The sequence below is a fragment of the Camelus dromedarius genome, chromosome 24, assembly GCF_036321535.1.
Source record: "Camelus dromedarius isolate mCamDro1 chromosome 24, mCamDro1.pat, whole genome shotgun sequence".
Taxonomy (NCBI): Eukaryota; Metazoa; Chordata; class Mammalia; order Artiodactyla; family Camelidae; genus Camelus; species Camelus dromedarius.
In genome coordinates, this window is record NC_087459.1 from 30,188,299 (window position 1) to 30,202,267 (window position 13,969).

Consider the following 13,969-nt stretch of genomic DNA (forward strand, 5'->3'; position numbering starts at 1 on the left):
TTACAGACTGGAATCCAAAGGCCACACTGCTTTTTTGTTCCTGAGTTTAAAAATACATGTACTTCAGCTAAAATAACTAGATTAATGGCCAAGAGCCAGTGTAGAAGTGGATTTTCCACTCTTCAAAGAGGCCAGAATTTCCAGGGGAATAATTTCTGTTGCTAAACCTAAAATAAAGTGTATATTGATTCTTTCAAGCTTAAAAACTCTTGTATTGTTTTCTCAGAAGCTGATTGTAGTCTCAAGTCTTAGCTGAACATTTTTTCTAGTAGTCACTTGGATAGTGTTTTATGCTTGGTGTTTTCTTATGCTTAGTGTTAACTTTGGAAGTTCTCATTCATTGTTTTTGATATTTTAAGATGAGAGTTAAATGTAAACATTTCAAGAATTATATCAAGAAATTAAATCAATTTCCCTTTTTACTGAACAAGCTGAACTAAGAATGATCTTAAAAAACATGAGCCTGGGCTTCGTTTTTTGACTGCTTGTCTGCTGGAGGACAGGGTTTGCTCTGCGTCAGTTTCCTTGTACATATTCTTACCAGCTAGACTCAGCCACGTAAGAGCATGATAAGAATTTGTGTGTGTGTGTGATGATAAGAATTTTAAATGATGGTTTAAAAATACTTTTATCTTCTTATTAGAACTTACATTCTTACCATCCAGACTTGGTCTCATAAGATTATTATAAGGATTTCAAATGAGATATTTGGGTTTTTTAATTTTATTTATTTTTTGGGGGGGAGGTAATTAGGTAGGTAGGTTTATTTGTTTTAACGGAGATACTGGGGGTTGAACCCAGGACCTCGTGCATGCTAGGCAGGCACTCTACCACTAAGCTATACCCACCCCCACTTAAATGAGATATTTGAATAATAGCTATATCTTTTTATTAGAAAGCAACCACTTTCTAATGAAGTTAGTAGATTTTAAAAATTATTGCAATCTCATATATTGCCAATGAGAATGTAAAATGGTATGGCCAACTCTGGAAAATAGTTTGGTAGCTTCTTATGAAGTTAAACATACACCTGCCATATGACGCAGTAATTGAACTACCAGGTGTTTATTCTAGAGATATGAACACTTAGGTTCACACAAAAACCTATACGTGATTGTCCCTATCAGGTTTATTTGTAATTGTTTACAAAAACTGGAAACAATCCAAAGGTTCAACAGTTAAATGGATAAACTGTGCTACATCCATAATATGGACTGCTACTAGCAAAAAGAACAAGCTGTTGATACGCCCAACAACTTGGATGGTTCTTAAGGGCTTTGTGCTAAGTGAAAAAAGTCAGTCTCAAAAGGTCGCACACTGTATGATTCCACTTGTAGAACATCCTCCCAATGACAAAATTATAGAGATTGAGATCAGTGGTTGCCAGGGGTTAGGGCTGGCGGGGAAGGTGTGGCTATAAAGGGGTGGCATGAAGGGAGACCTTTGTGTTACTGGAACAGCTCTGTATCATAATTGTGGTGATGGTTATACAAATCTATACATGTGATAAAATGTCATAGAAACAATAAACACCCCAGATTCGTGACATAAAAACTGATAAATCCAAATAAGGTCTGTATTTTTAGTTAATAGTGTTGTACCAATGTCAGCTTCCTGGTTTTGATAGTGTACTGTGGCTATATAAATTACCATTGGGGGAAACATATACGGGAACTCTGTGTACAGTTTTTTATAACTTCCTGTGAACTGTAAACTATATGATCGTGTACTGAAGCTTACCATCTTGCAGAGAGACTGGTGGGGGACTTGGCATTGGCTTTGGGGCTTCATGGCTATTGGTTGTGAATGAGGCTCGAATAGCTGACTGGCTCCCATAATACAAGATGAGTGGGCTTCCAGTGAAGCATGGCGGATGGACCTCGTGTGTTTTTCTTCTTTCTTCTGAGAACACATTAAAATGGTGGCAAAGGAACTTAAAAACTCTATAAATCCATAGTGTAGAGACCTGAAAAAGGAAATGTCAGTTGACAAAAGGCCTGAAGAAATTTGAGGTGATAGAAAATGGATGGAGGGGTGGTAGCTGCCTTAAGAGAACCAAAAGGACCTGCAGAGAGGAGCACCGATGAGAGCTGAGCCATTCACCCCAGAGAACCCCAAAGTGGGAGGAGTAGGCCCCTCAGAAAGCAGGGACGGGGAGACTAGAGTAGGAGTTACACAAGGTGGTTAAATTGCCAGGCTCTCTTTGCTGCCCCAGCCACCACTACTGCAGCTGCTCCCTCTGCCTGGCATTCTGGAGGTTCAGCCTCAGGATGCGTTGAGTCAGAGGAGCTCTCAATTGGAAACACCACTCTGGGGACTGGAATTCAGGAAAACTTAGCACAGTAAATTGGAGTTCCCTATCCCTTTTCGGACCTGGGGAAGCCGACCACCTGGTGATTGCCCCTCCCCTTGCCCAATGATAGTAAACTAGAAGCTTCTGGAAAGACCCAGTGGCCCCTGGTTACTGTCATTTGGCCAGTTTCTTTACAGCTGACTTGCTATCCCAGTCACTTTGAATGAAACCTACTGGACAATAACCACCCCATGGGCACACCCAGACACTTCTAGCCAACATTGTAGGGCTTTTCTCCTAAATACAAACTGACAATCAAGGATCACCAGACATTTGAGGAAAGCCTCTAGCACAGAAGATAGATAGGTACCAAACAATGAGAAGAAATAACCAGATAATTTGGGGGACTGGAAGAAAATACAAAAAAAAAAAAAACCCAAAAACTAGTGTATTCGGATAAAAGATGATCCTACATCCATAAAACAAGAACAGGATGCTTTTAAAAAGGAGTAACTGGGGGGAGGGTATAGCTCAAGTGGTAGAGCGCATGCTTAACATGCATGAGGTCCTGGGTTCAATCCCCAGAACCTCCTCTGAAAATAAATAAACCCAAGTACCCCCCCCCCCAAATAAAAAATAAAAAGGAGTAATCAACAAACTTTAAAAAGCCCAAATTTAAAATATGATATCAAAAGTTCTTAAAACATAGTAGAAGTAGAATGTAAAGTTAACAGTATCTATCAGAGACATAGGAAAAAAAAGTGAAAAACTAGAGAAAAAGCATAAGATGATTAGAGAATAAATCCAGGATATATAAAATCTTCCTCAGTTCCAGAGAAAGAGGCAAGAATCAAAACAGGAATATTTTTCAGATCTAAAGGGCATAGTTTTCTGTATGGATAGGGTCTATTGAATGCCCAGTAAAATAAATGAAAAAGGTACCCACGCTGAGACAGACCATTGTGTAGTTTCAGAGCACAGGGACAAAGAGAAGTCTTCCAGAAATAAACAACAAACGTCATATACAAAGGAAGATGAAATGACAACCGACTTCTCAATGGCCAAACTGGATATTAAAGGCAGTGGAGCAATATCTTTAAAATCCTGAGGGAAAATCACCTTCAGTCTGTAATACTCTGCCCAGCAAAATATCAATCAAATGTCAAGGTAAAGATAATTTCAGACACGTGGCGATTCAGATTTACCTCATGCATCACTTCTTAGTCATTCTTGGAGAATGATCTCCAGGAAATAGGAATAACTGAAGAAAGAGGAAGATGTGGAATCCAGCTAATGAGACTGTAACGCAGGGGACCAGAAAGGGACGTCCAAGGGCAGCAACATGGCATGTTCAGTCAGGCCAGACTGAGCAAGAGGACGGAGAGTCCTTGGAGGAAGTTCTGGGGGAAAATGGAATGGAAGATTAGCTGACAGCTTTGTACATTTGGAAAATACTGATAGGCTTCTGTGCAATTCGATGGAGCACGTGGAGACATTTAAGGCAGATACACGGGAAAAACTAAGGGGGTGGGTCTGGGGAATGAGGCACCTGTCAGTCCCAGGAGAAGTAAAAAGGATGTATCAAGAAAGGAAGCATAATCTTTGGTACATTCCTTGCTTTATAGTGACCAGTATTTACAAAGTCATATTAAACCCTTACTGTTGATTTATCGGGAAACTGTTATTTAATTATATAGGAAAGATTGGGGAAGGGAAAGCGGGGTCATCCACTGTAGCAGAAAGCCAGCAGTGATTGTCCAAAATTGAGAAGTCAGGACTATTAATCAAAACTGTGACAGTACATACAAAAGAGCGCTTTCAGCCAAACCGTAGTATGGGAGTAAGGCCAGGGATGGGGAGGGTTGAGGCAGGAGTTCTTTTTCATGATGAGCCTTTACCACTATTTGAGAAAATAACAGTTACTATATTCTCCTTTTACTAACTCACAATGGAGAAACTTTTTATCCTGAAGAATGTGTGTGTCAAGTATCTGTCCCTTTGAATGTTGTATTTTTTTTTTTTATTGCCTGGTCCTCTACAGACAAGGTACTCACTTTGGGAGAGGGGGTGAAGAGATGTGACTGGTCTATCTGGAATGATTAATACTGTGAAACTTACTGTTTGTAGGTGGAACAAATACATTCGGTCATCGTGTATTCTGAGTCAAGAAGCCAGAGCCCCACAGGAATGATTTCTTGTCTATACTGCAGATTTAGGGTAGCATTTTAAATTTAGACCAATGTTCTAGACAATTGCCTGTCTTATACTTGTCGTAACACTTGTCTCTGTGTTTATGACTTTCTAGTGATAGAGAAATGACACTTACAAAAGTTAAAACCATGACATCTGCAGAGATAGAGCATCATGAAATCCATGGTGGGATACCATGCCTTCCCATCCACTGCTGTGTGCACAGGACCTGGTGCACACTCCATGAGGACCTAATGAATGAACTGATTGCTAGGGAAAAAATGCCATGACACCTAGAAAGAAGGCTGCAGACTGGCCTGTGTCCCAGGGTCACCAGCAACACGACCCCCGTTCCCTCCACCGGTAATTAGGCCTATCAGAGACAGAATCTCTTGGAAATTTCTGTTCTGTTGATAGCCAGGACATTGCCCATATAATTAAGTTCTGATCACGCCCTTAGTGCTAGCGTGACAGCCATTAACCTGCTTGAACCCAAAAGGGAGCATCAGCTTTGGGCCCTCAGCCCCTGCAGGGTATACTCTGTAGAGACAGGATGTCTGCTGCTTGATCCACTTGCAGGAAGTTCTAGACAGCCGCTGGGCAGGCAGGGAACCACCAGGGTCACCTGTGCCTTGGCAGTGTGCGCACCCGTTCCATCGGTCAGGAAATAAATGCTCTTCATTACTTTCAAATCAACAATTGTGGCTTTGTAGACAGACTGGACTGTGTCAGGCACGCACAGGGATCCTAGGCTCTGCAGTGACAAAATGTGAAGATTACCTGGTTTCTTGTTTGCTCATTTTATTAATTTGTTTGTTTTTGTGCTTGTCAGAATGTTATGGAACAATTCAATCCCGGGCTACGAAATTTAATCAACTTAGGAAAAAATTACGAAAAAGCTGTTAATGGTAAGTCTTTTCTGTTGTCTAAATTTATAGAATGCATTTAAGGCATTCATTAAATATTTTTCTTAATTATTTTAATAGCTTGATATTGAATTCTTAAAATATCTTTTAATTGGTAGAAATTGTTTACAGTTTATCTACAGAACTTTGCAGTGTTAGGATATTAGTGTATTTGAAATGAGTAAATTGAATAGTAGGCTATCAAAGGACCATCTCTTAAATATCAGATTTTGCTTTTTGACACTCCTTAATCTTTTATATCATTGCCATAAATACATTTTCTACTTTTTATACCAGATTCTTTGTAAACTAGTAACATATATAGAAAGTGTACTTAAAATGTTTCTCAGTACCCTGAAGCATAGGGATTATTCGCCTTTTTGTTTATACAGAAGGGCTTGTCTCTGAGTGTATCACCTTTGATAGAAATGTGAGAAATACAAATTTTAGCCTGAATGGAAAAAAACACCTCAATTAAAGGTTGAACTTTAATTTCAAAATGAGTGCTTCACTTAAAATGAACTCAAGCATTGGCTTTTGTCTCTTTGTGAACCGGAGTGGTTTGCTTGTTTGGATGGATTGCCCTGGAGGAAGCTGGCATACATCTGCACATGCATCCCCTACTACAAGGTGAATGTCACCAACAAAAACCCGAGGTGCTGACAATCACCAAATTCTAATATGTGGAAACAGTTCTCTCCAGGTAGCAAGTGTCACCCCCAAAATACTCAGATCCTGGCTTCACCGTCTACCCTGGCTCACTAAGACCAACAAGTAATAACAGGTAGAAAATTAGTCTCCAACCTTTGGAGATTTGAAGAAGGCTTCAGATCAAGCTTGTGTCTTTTTCCCGTCGTTTCTCTCTTTCACTGTACCCCACCTTTGGCTGTTCCCTGTTGATGTTCTGGAAATAAACCTGTGTCCTCACACTCTCAGCATGAGCATGCCCCAGAAGAGGGCATGTGCTGGCTGGACTTGGGACTTGGGGTGACGGGTGCACCGTTGTCGCAGTCACTGGAAAAGTAAACTGCGTATTTACTTTCCCCAGGATCTCTGTGCTCCTGGCCAGACATCTGCAGTGTCAGGAAATGCTGCAGGCCCGGGAGGAAAGCCCCCCTCCCTCCGGCAGTGTCAGTGACTTCTGTGGGTGCCCCTCCCTCCTTCAAAGAGCGGGAGCCTTGTTTTGCAAGTCCTGCACAGCTGACTCTCCTCTGATGATTGCTTAGTCACAAGGTCACAAAGTCATCGCTTTATACGTCCCTGTGAAGGAAATCACTCTGACCTACAGGGTTTCTTTCTCTTTCTGGCATGAGCTGCCTCTCTGAGGCAGAGTTTTTTTAAAAAAGGTGATGTAATGAGCAGCCCACAGCTAAGCCTCCTGCTAGTAAGGCTTCTCCCCAGAGGACCCCGTCACTTTAGACACCTCCTGGGGACTATTCTGCACTTCATAAGGTATTTCCAGAATTTCTGCAGGCTGTCTGTTTTTGGCTGAAGCCATTGAGAAGCTTAGATAAAGTCTGTAAAGTCTTTGGTAAGACTCTGTAGTGTAGTTGAAGACACCAGATGTGAGGTCAGCAGTTAGACTGTAACTCAGGGCAGCAGGTACAGCTAATGAAGAGCATGGGACAAGCAGCGTTGGGGAGGGTGGAGCAGGCCCTGTAGGAGCTAACCTAGTTGACAGATGTTAGGTTTTAGAAGGCAGACGCTGCTTACTAGTGCTTCAGGCAGGAAAGAGGGCATCCAAGCCCAGACCAGGGTGCACCCTGGCATGGGTGAGGAGCTGTGGGGAACAGAAAAATATAAGGTGGAGTAGGGTCAGATCATTAATGCATCTGGATGTTGCTGCGTAACACACTGCCCCAGAGCTTAGTGGCTTAAGACAACAGTAGTTCACTGTTTCCAGCGGAGTTAAAGACAGTGCAGTTGTTCGTATGCCTGGGGCTCGCTCTGCAGCTGCTGTCAGCCGGGGCCAGGGCTGGGCTGGGGCTGAGCTCGCTTCCTCCCTCAGGCAGAGCTGGCCGGCCCAAGAATTCAAGCCCCTGTGGGAGTCATGCTTGCTGGTACCCCACTGGCCAAAGCAAGTCACATGACCAAGTCATCCTCCAGTGTCCTGGAGGACTACACAGGCTGGGAATTCTGTGATTCATTGAATTGTGATTCATTAAAGGCCATGAGTATAAAAATTTACAACGAACTCTGTGCAGTGGGACAGGCTTACCCTATGGGGAGTGGGAGGCCACTGAAGGTGTTTGAGCAGAGTTCAAAACCTAGTGAAATCATATTTTAAGGAAAAATTTTCAGGTAAAAGTATTTAGTTTAGATTGATGAAGTAGCTGGTCAAACACTAAAATAGAACAAATAGGTGTCATTCCTTAAAACAACAGGGGTAGAAAATCTCTAAAGTATTTACAAAGAGGAGTAAAATTACGAAAATAATAGTTTAGTTTTTTTTCTGGATAAGTTATATAATTTTTAAGTTAATGCAACTTTATCATAAAAGCTGAATATTTTACTAGACTGAGATGGTTAAATAGTTTTAAACAAAGTCAAAAGTTAATGAAAAAATTTCAGTTTAACGTGGATGCAAACCAAAAATTTTAAGTGTTGTGTAATCCTGTTTTACCATTCTCCTACTAATTTGCTTTTCAGCTTATCAGTACCTTGCAGTTTTAAATCTTCCTACTAAAATATTACGTATATTAACTTGACAGTTTACTGGCTACAAACCTTGTTTTTAGGTGGAGTCATCTCTTTCTCAATGCTAGCTGAGACCAAAGAGTCAAAAAGCCCAATGATTTAGAATCAAGGAAGTGAAGTACCTTAGCCAGAGTTGCATGCACTGCCTCTGATTCACCGTTGACCTTGGGCATGTCCCAGAATATCTCCTTTCTGATCCCCTTCATGAAACGGGGATAACATCACCTACTTATATCTTAATTTAGTTGGATAGATTAATTAACTTAAGTAATGATTTGGAAAGTCTCCATGAATGGTACTTGTTATTGCTCTTTTTTATAATTATGCTTTGCGGTTATCCTCAGTCTTCATTAAATAACAGTACAGTAGAGCACTACATTTCCTAAACCTGTATATATATAAATTTTATAATTTTTTAACTCTACAAGACATGTAAAAATAGATTAATTTGCCATGAAAATACTAATTTTTATGGCCTGCAATATCTTCGACTGGATTTGTGCATTAATTCATTCTGGGCCCTCCTCTCTCACCTTTTTTTAAACTTGAAATACTTTCTAAAATCCATCTTTAAAAAAAAAATCCGTTATCAATGGGGGCAAAGCAGCTGGTGTGGCCTCAGGTTTTCTTCTCCGTGAAAGGAAAGGAATCTCAGAGATTCCTTAGGGCTTTTTATCTCCAAAATCCTGTGGTCTCCAAAGCTACCAAAGAAACTGATGTCTGTGTACGAAGCCAGCCTTTGAATGAGATAAAGTAATTTTCTCCAAAGCGACACCAGATAGACTGGGGATTATTGAAAAGCTTGCTTGTGTCTACCTTCAGTCTCCTCAAACCTCACTAGTTGTAAAGAGAGAGAAGGAATCAGTATTAGCAGCTTCCACTCGTTTGTCCAATACTCACCCTAGTAGGTCATTTTATAGATTAAAAGCCTTGTTTCAGAAAGGATAACTAACTTGCCCAAGAAGGTCATGTTGTTGGAAGTATCAGTAGAGTTCAGTCCTAGGTTTGTCTTGCTCCTGACTCCCCTCCCCGCCCCCAAAAAAAGAAAGAAAAAGAAAAGGAAAAAAGATAAATTAAAAGCAGATTTCTATGCCTTATCATGTAGTTTTCAGAATCAGTTTGAAAGGAGAAATGTGATTTTTAAGATAATTAGAGTCCAGCTTGTACAGCAATAGAAATCTTCTTATCTCTCCCAAAAAGGAGGAGAAAGAAAAGCAGAACATTCAGTTATTTTCCAGGTAATTCCATTGTGTTTTGAGATGGTAATGTATTTCAGATTTCAGAGATTTTTCTCCTGGCAACAAATATGTTGCTTGTGTCTCAGAATATCTTAGAAAAAGTAAAATTACCATTGAAGGCCCAGGTTCCTAGGCCACCACACACACACCCCTCTGTGAACGTCGCAGACCTTTATTACTGTAGAATATTCAGCTTGGAAAAGATTTTTCGCTGGAGTGCATGTGTTCCAGCCCTAATCCCATGTCGGGAACACATCCACCCTGGAACTGGCATCAGGAGTGGGCTGGGCTTTCCCCGGACTTACAGCCTCTGCTCCGCAGGTTCCCCAGGGCTGGTCTGAGGCGAGGATCCCATGGGGGCCTCCAGGGGCTGGGGGTGGCTCCAGAAGAGCAGTGGAGGGACCTGCCTCTGGCACAGCTGCCGAGCCCCAGCCCTGCCATCTGAGAGCCACACTGGCCTCAGCCGGAGGGACCAAGGGACGTTTGGGAGAAAAGCTCTGTGTCCCTTCCTCCTTTCCTTGTCGAAGTAATGATTTTGTGTGTCACCTTCCCCGTCTAGCTATGATCCTGGCGGGGAAAGCCTACTACGACGGAGTGGCCAAGATCGGTGAGATTGCTGCTGGGTCCCCCGTGTCGACCGAGCTGGGTGAGCTGACCATCCTTTATACATAAACCTAACTTGAACCTTGGTTCTGGGGCCTTCATCCTGTGAGCCCTGCTGAGAACACATGAAGTGGGCCAAATCCAGAATAGGAAAAAGAGCGCCAGTTCCACACCCCAGTGCGTTTGCTTCGGGGACGGCTGGCTCCTCTGCGGTCTGTTGAAAGTGGGGGCTTAGGGCAGGCTGCGGCCGGGGCTAGAAGCTGGGCTTCTGCCCCTGAGGTCAGGCCCTGGCTCCCCTCTGATCTGTGACGCGTGAAGCCCAGGGAGCTGAGACCCACATTTTTAAGTGAAGAAGATGTGCCCGGGCCTCCCGACTCTGGCAGGAGTGTTTCCTGTGACTCACCGAGCAGAGTAGGAGTCAGGCTCCTTTACGTTCTCTCTTGGCTCTCGCTGCTTCCCCAGTTGCTCTCCGTTGTGATTTTTCCGGTTTTGCTGGTATGAATTGATCTCCTGTGCACACACGGAGGGCAATGGCGGCCACACCTCTGCAGCCCGAGGTTTCTATTTACAGAGCCAGTCACTGCGCCTTCTCCAAGGCAGGGGAAGTGGGCTTTTTTTTTTAAATAGCCCCCCCACATAACTATCATTTAAAAAACTTGTTGAATGTGTGTTTTTCTTTCACACTTCATAATATTTGTCATAATTTGAAAGGTTTAGAAAACCAGAGGAAAAGATGGGTCCAATGTGTGTTTAAAGAAAAGTGTCCATCTCCAGTTAAAAAGTGGAAAGAGACGCAGAGGAGGGGCACAGGAGCGTATGTTTAAAGTTCACACAGCTCACACCATTTCTGTATGAAGTGTCCTGAGGGTTTTCAGAATTGCTTGGAAAACTCTTTAACTGACCCATAAAAGCCAAAGAACGAATTCAAGGTGTGATGACAGCTCTGGGGTTGGGGGCTGGGCTTCTGAGCATTCAGGGGGTCTGGGTGCTCATTACCATTCTCTGACAACTGTTGTCCTTGAAAAGTTCATGTAGAATCTTGAAACCTGTAGACAAAACCTCAGCCTAAAGTGAGCGGGATGATGAATAAGTCAGCACGGCTATGTTTAATACAATCAGGTCCATGTAGAGAATTTTCAAAACCCTCACTTGTGTTTGTTGGCACCATAACTTCTGCTCATTCTGGCAAGATCTAAACCACAGTAACTCTGTCCCAAGTAGGATCCATTTAGTAAAATACACACTGTGTCATGTAGACAGAAGCAGATAGTAAAATTTAGGACATTTGAGAGATGATTGAGATGATTATAGGGTTCCAAAAATAGGATTAAATTAAAAAGAAACATCCTATTTGAGTCAGGCATTGGGGGAAAAAAATGAATGACCTTTACATTAAAACATATGGTGCTTTGACTCACTGTCATTCAGTTTGCCTTTTTAATGTTTTATGGTTCTTGCCACTGTTTAAATAAGACTTCTGTTCCACACCTTACTTTATTCAGCTGTGAGTTCATAATGTTGAATCAACTATTTCCACAGCAACCATGTTGTTATAAACACGGGCTTAAAACTTCAGTTTCAATAAGGAAAATATGCTGCAGTGGTGAAGTTTCTTTCATGTGCCTGTATTTCGTTCAGAGGGAATGGAAATCACTTGCTGTATTTTATTTTTGTTCCAAGTTGTCCTTTTGCTTATATCCACTCTGTCATAGAGTTAATTTTCTACTCACTGCCCTTCCGTGATGAAGTGCGGTCTTTGTTGGAGTTGGTTCTGTAGGCCTAACATTTACTTATTTTGATTTGCTTAGTTTTTTATTTTATTGTTAAAGTTTAGACTCAGATACCACCCTGCATCTGTTTAAATTCCTGTATAGGAGAGCATTGGGCAGTTCATAAAAAAAAGAGAAAGACCTAAGGTAGATAATATTTTTCTCATTTTTCAAGACGGTCTTATTGTCTGGTTACTGACTTTTTGGTATTGGTATTCATAATTTTATTATGAAACTTGTGTTATAAAATCCTATCTCTTAAAACTGAAGGGGTGTGACAAATATGAAGATAATGAATCGTTTCAAAATTTGCCTTCATTAAGAGTATTATCTCTGGGAGAAAATATTTGCAAATGATATGATCGACAAGAAACTAATTTCCAAACTATACAAACAGCTCATACAGATTAATATCAAACAAACAACCTAATCAAAAAATGGGCAGAAAATCTAAATAGATATTTCTCCAAAGAAGACATCCAGCTGGCCAACAGACATGTGAGAAGATGCTCAGTATTGTTAGTTATTAGAGAAATGCAAATCAGAACTACAGTGAGGTATCGCCTCACACCAGTCAGAATGGCCATCATTAAAAAATCTACAAATGATAAATGCTAGAGAGGGTGTGAAGAAAAAGGAACCCTCCTACACTGTTGGTCGAATATGAATTGGTATGGCCATTATGGAGGGCAGTTTGGAGGTTCCTTTAAAAACTAAAAATAGGGGGAGGGTATAGTTCAAGTGCTTATGTGCTTAGCATGCACGAGGTCCTGGGTTCAATCCCCAGTACCTCCTCTAAAAAAATAAAGAAACCTAATTACTTCCTCCCCACCAAAACAAAAGAATGGCTTTAAAAAAAAAACCTAAAAATAGACTTGCCATCTGATCCAACAATCCCACTCGTGGACATATATGCAGAGAAAATTATAATTCAAAAAGACAATGTTCATGGCAGCACTATTTACAATAGCCAAGACATGGAAACAACCTAAATGTCCATTGATGGAGAGATAGATAAAGAAGATGTGGTGTGTACACACACACACACACACACACACACACACACACACACACACACACACACACAATGGAATACTACTCAGCCATAAAAAAGAATGAAATAATGCCATTTGCAGCATCATGGATGGATCTAGAGATTATCATATTAAGTGACGTAAGTCAGAGAAAGACAAATATTACGTATCACTTATATGTGAAATCTTAAAAAGACACAAATTTTATTTACAAACCAAATATAGACTCATGGACATAGAAGACAAACTATGGTTACCAAAGGGGAAAGAGCAGGGGAGGGATAAATTAGGAGTTTGGGATTCATATATACACATTACTATATATAAAATAGATAAACACAAGGACCTACTGTATGTCACAGGGAACTGTATTCAATTTCTTGTGGTAACATATAATGGAAAAGAATCTGGAAATATATATATGTGTGTATGTATATGTATAACTGAATCACATTGCTGTACATCTGAAACTAACATTATGAATCGACTATGCTTCAATAAAAAACAAAATTTAAAAAACAAAACAACAAAAAAGTATTATCTCTGAAAGACCTTTGTTTCCCACCCAAAAAAATAATCCTGTAGTTTAAAAATTTTACTTTAAAAATTTTGCTCTGGATGGAAGAGAAAGGAATGCTAAAGAATTCTTGCTGCTTCTAAAGCTTTGATTATAAAAGTAGTTTTCATTTTAATGTTGAATTAAATATTTTTTAATGTTGCTATAGGGCACATAACCTTTTTCATTTCATACATATTTTTACATGAAATTTCTGTTACATTTATTCTGATACTTTTGTGCTTTGGGAGGTGAGTGAAGAAGATACCCTCTGGGTAAAATATTTACTTAATTCATAGAAATTTGTAGTGAGGATTCAACTTGGAAAACTTGGCCAAGTACATTATGAATGTTAATCAGAGTGTCAAAGCTAAGCATTTCAGTCTCTTCTCACTTTAGCTGGGGGTAGTGGGGTGGCTAAAGCTGGAGGAGAAAGTTGAATAGCCTGTTACTCTTTGTCTTTTGAATCTGCCTCTTGGTAAGACAGCACTACAGGAGTACCATTTTCTGATTTCTAGCTTTGAGTGTTTTCATTTTGATATTCCTCTTTCGACATCAGCTCACCCTGTGTTGTGTGAACCAATTAAGATGCTTTTGCCCCAAAGTAACAAAATACTCAACTAATAGTGGTTTAAGCAATAAAGATGTTTATGATCCCACATGCAAAGTAGCAGGTTTTTGGTT

At 40.6% G+C, this 13,969-nt stretch overlaps 1 protein-coding gene across 1 annotated transcript in view; it reads left to right on the top strand.

Annotated features, from left to right (window-relative positions):
• The window catches only part of BAIAP2L1 (BAR/IMD domain containing adaptor protein 2 like 1), a 71,106-nt gene that overhangs the window by 17,326 nt on the left and 39,811 nt on the right, over positions 1–13,969 (top strand). Inside the window, exons 2-3 of the mRNA XM_031432487.2 lie at positions 5,316–5,391; positions 9,883–9,969. Of these exons, the coding sequence (XP_031288347.2) occupies positions 5,316–5,391; positions 9,883–9,969 (163 nt within the window). The remainder of the gene's footprint in view (positions 1–5,315; positions 5,392–9,882; positions 9,970–13,969) is intronic.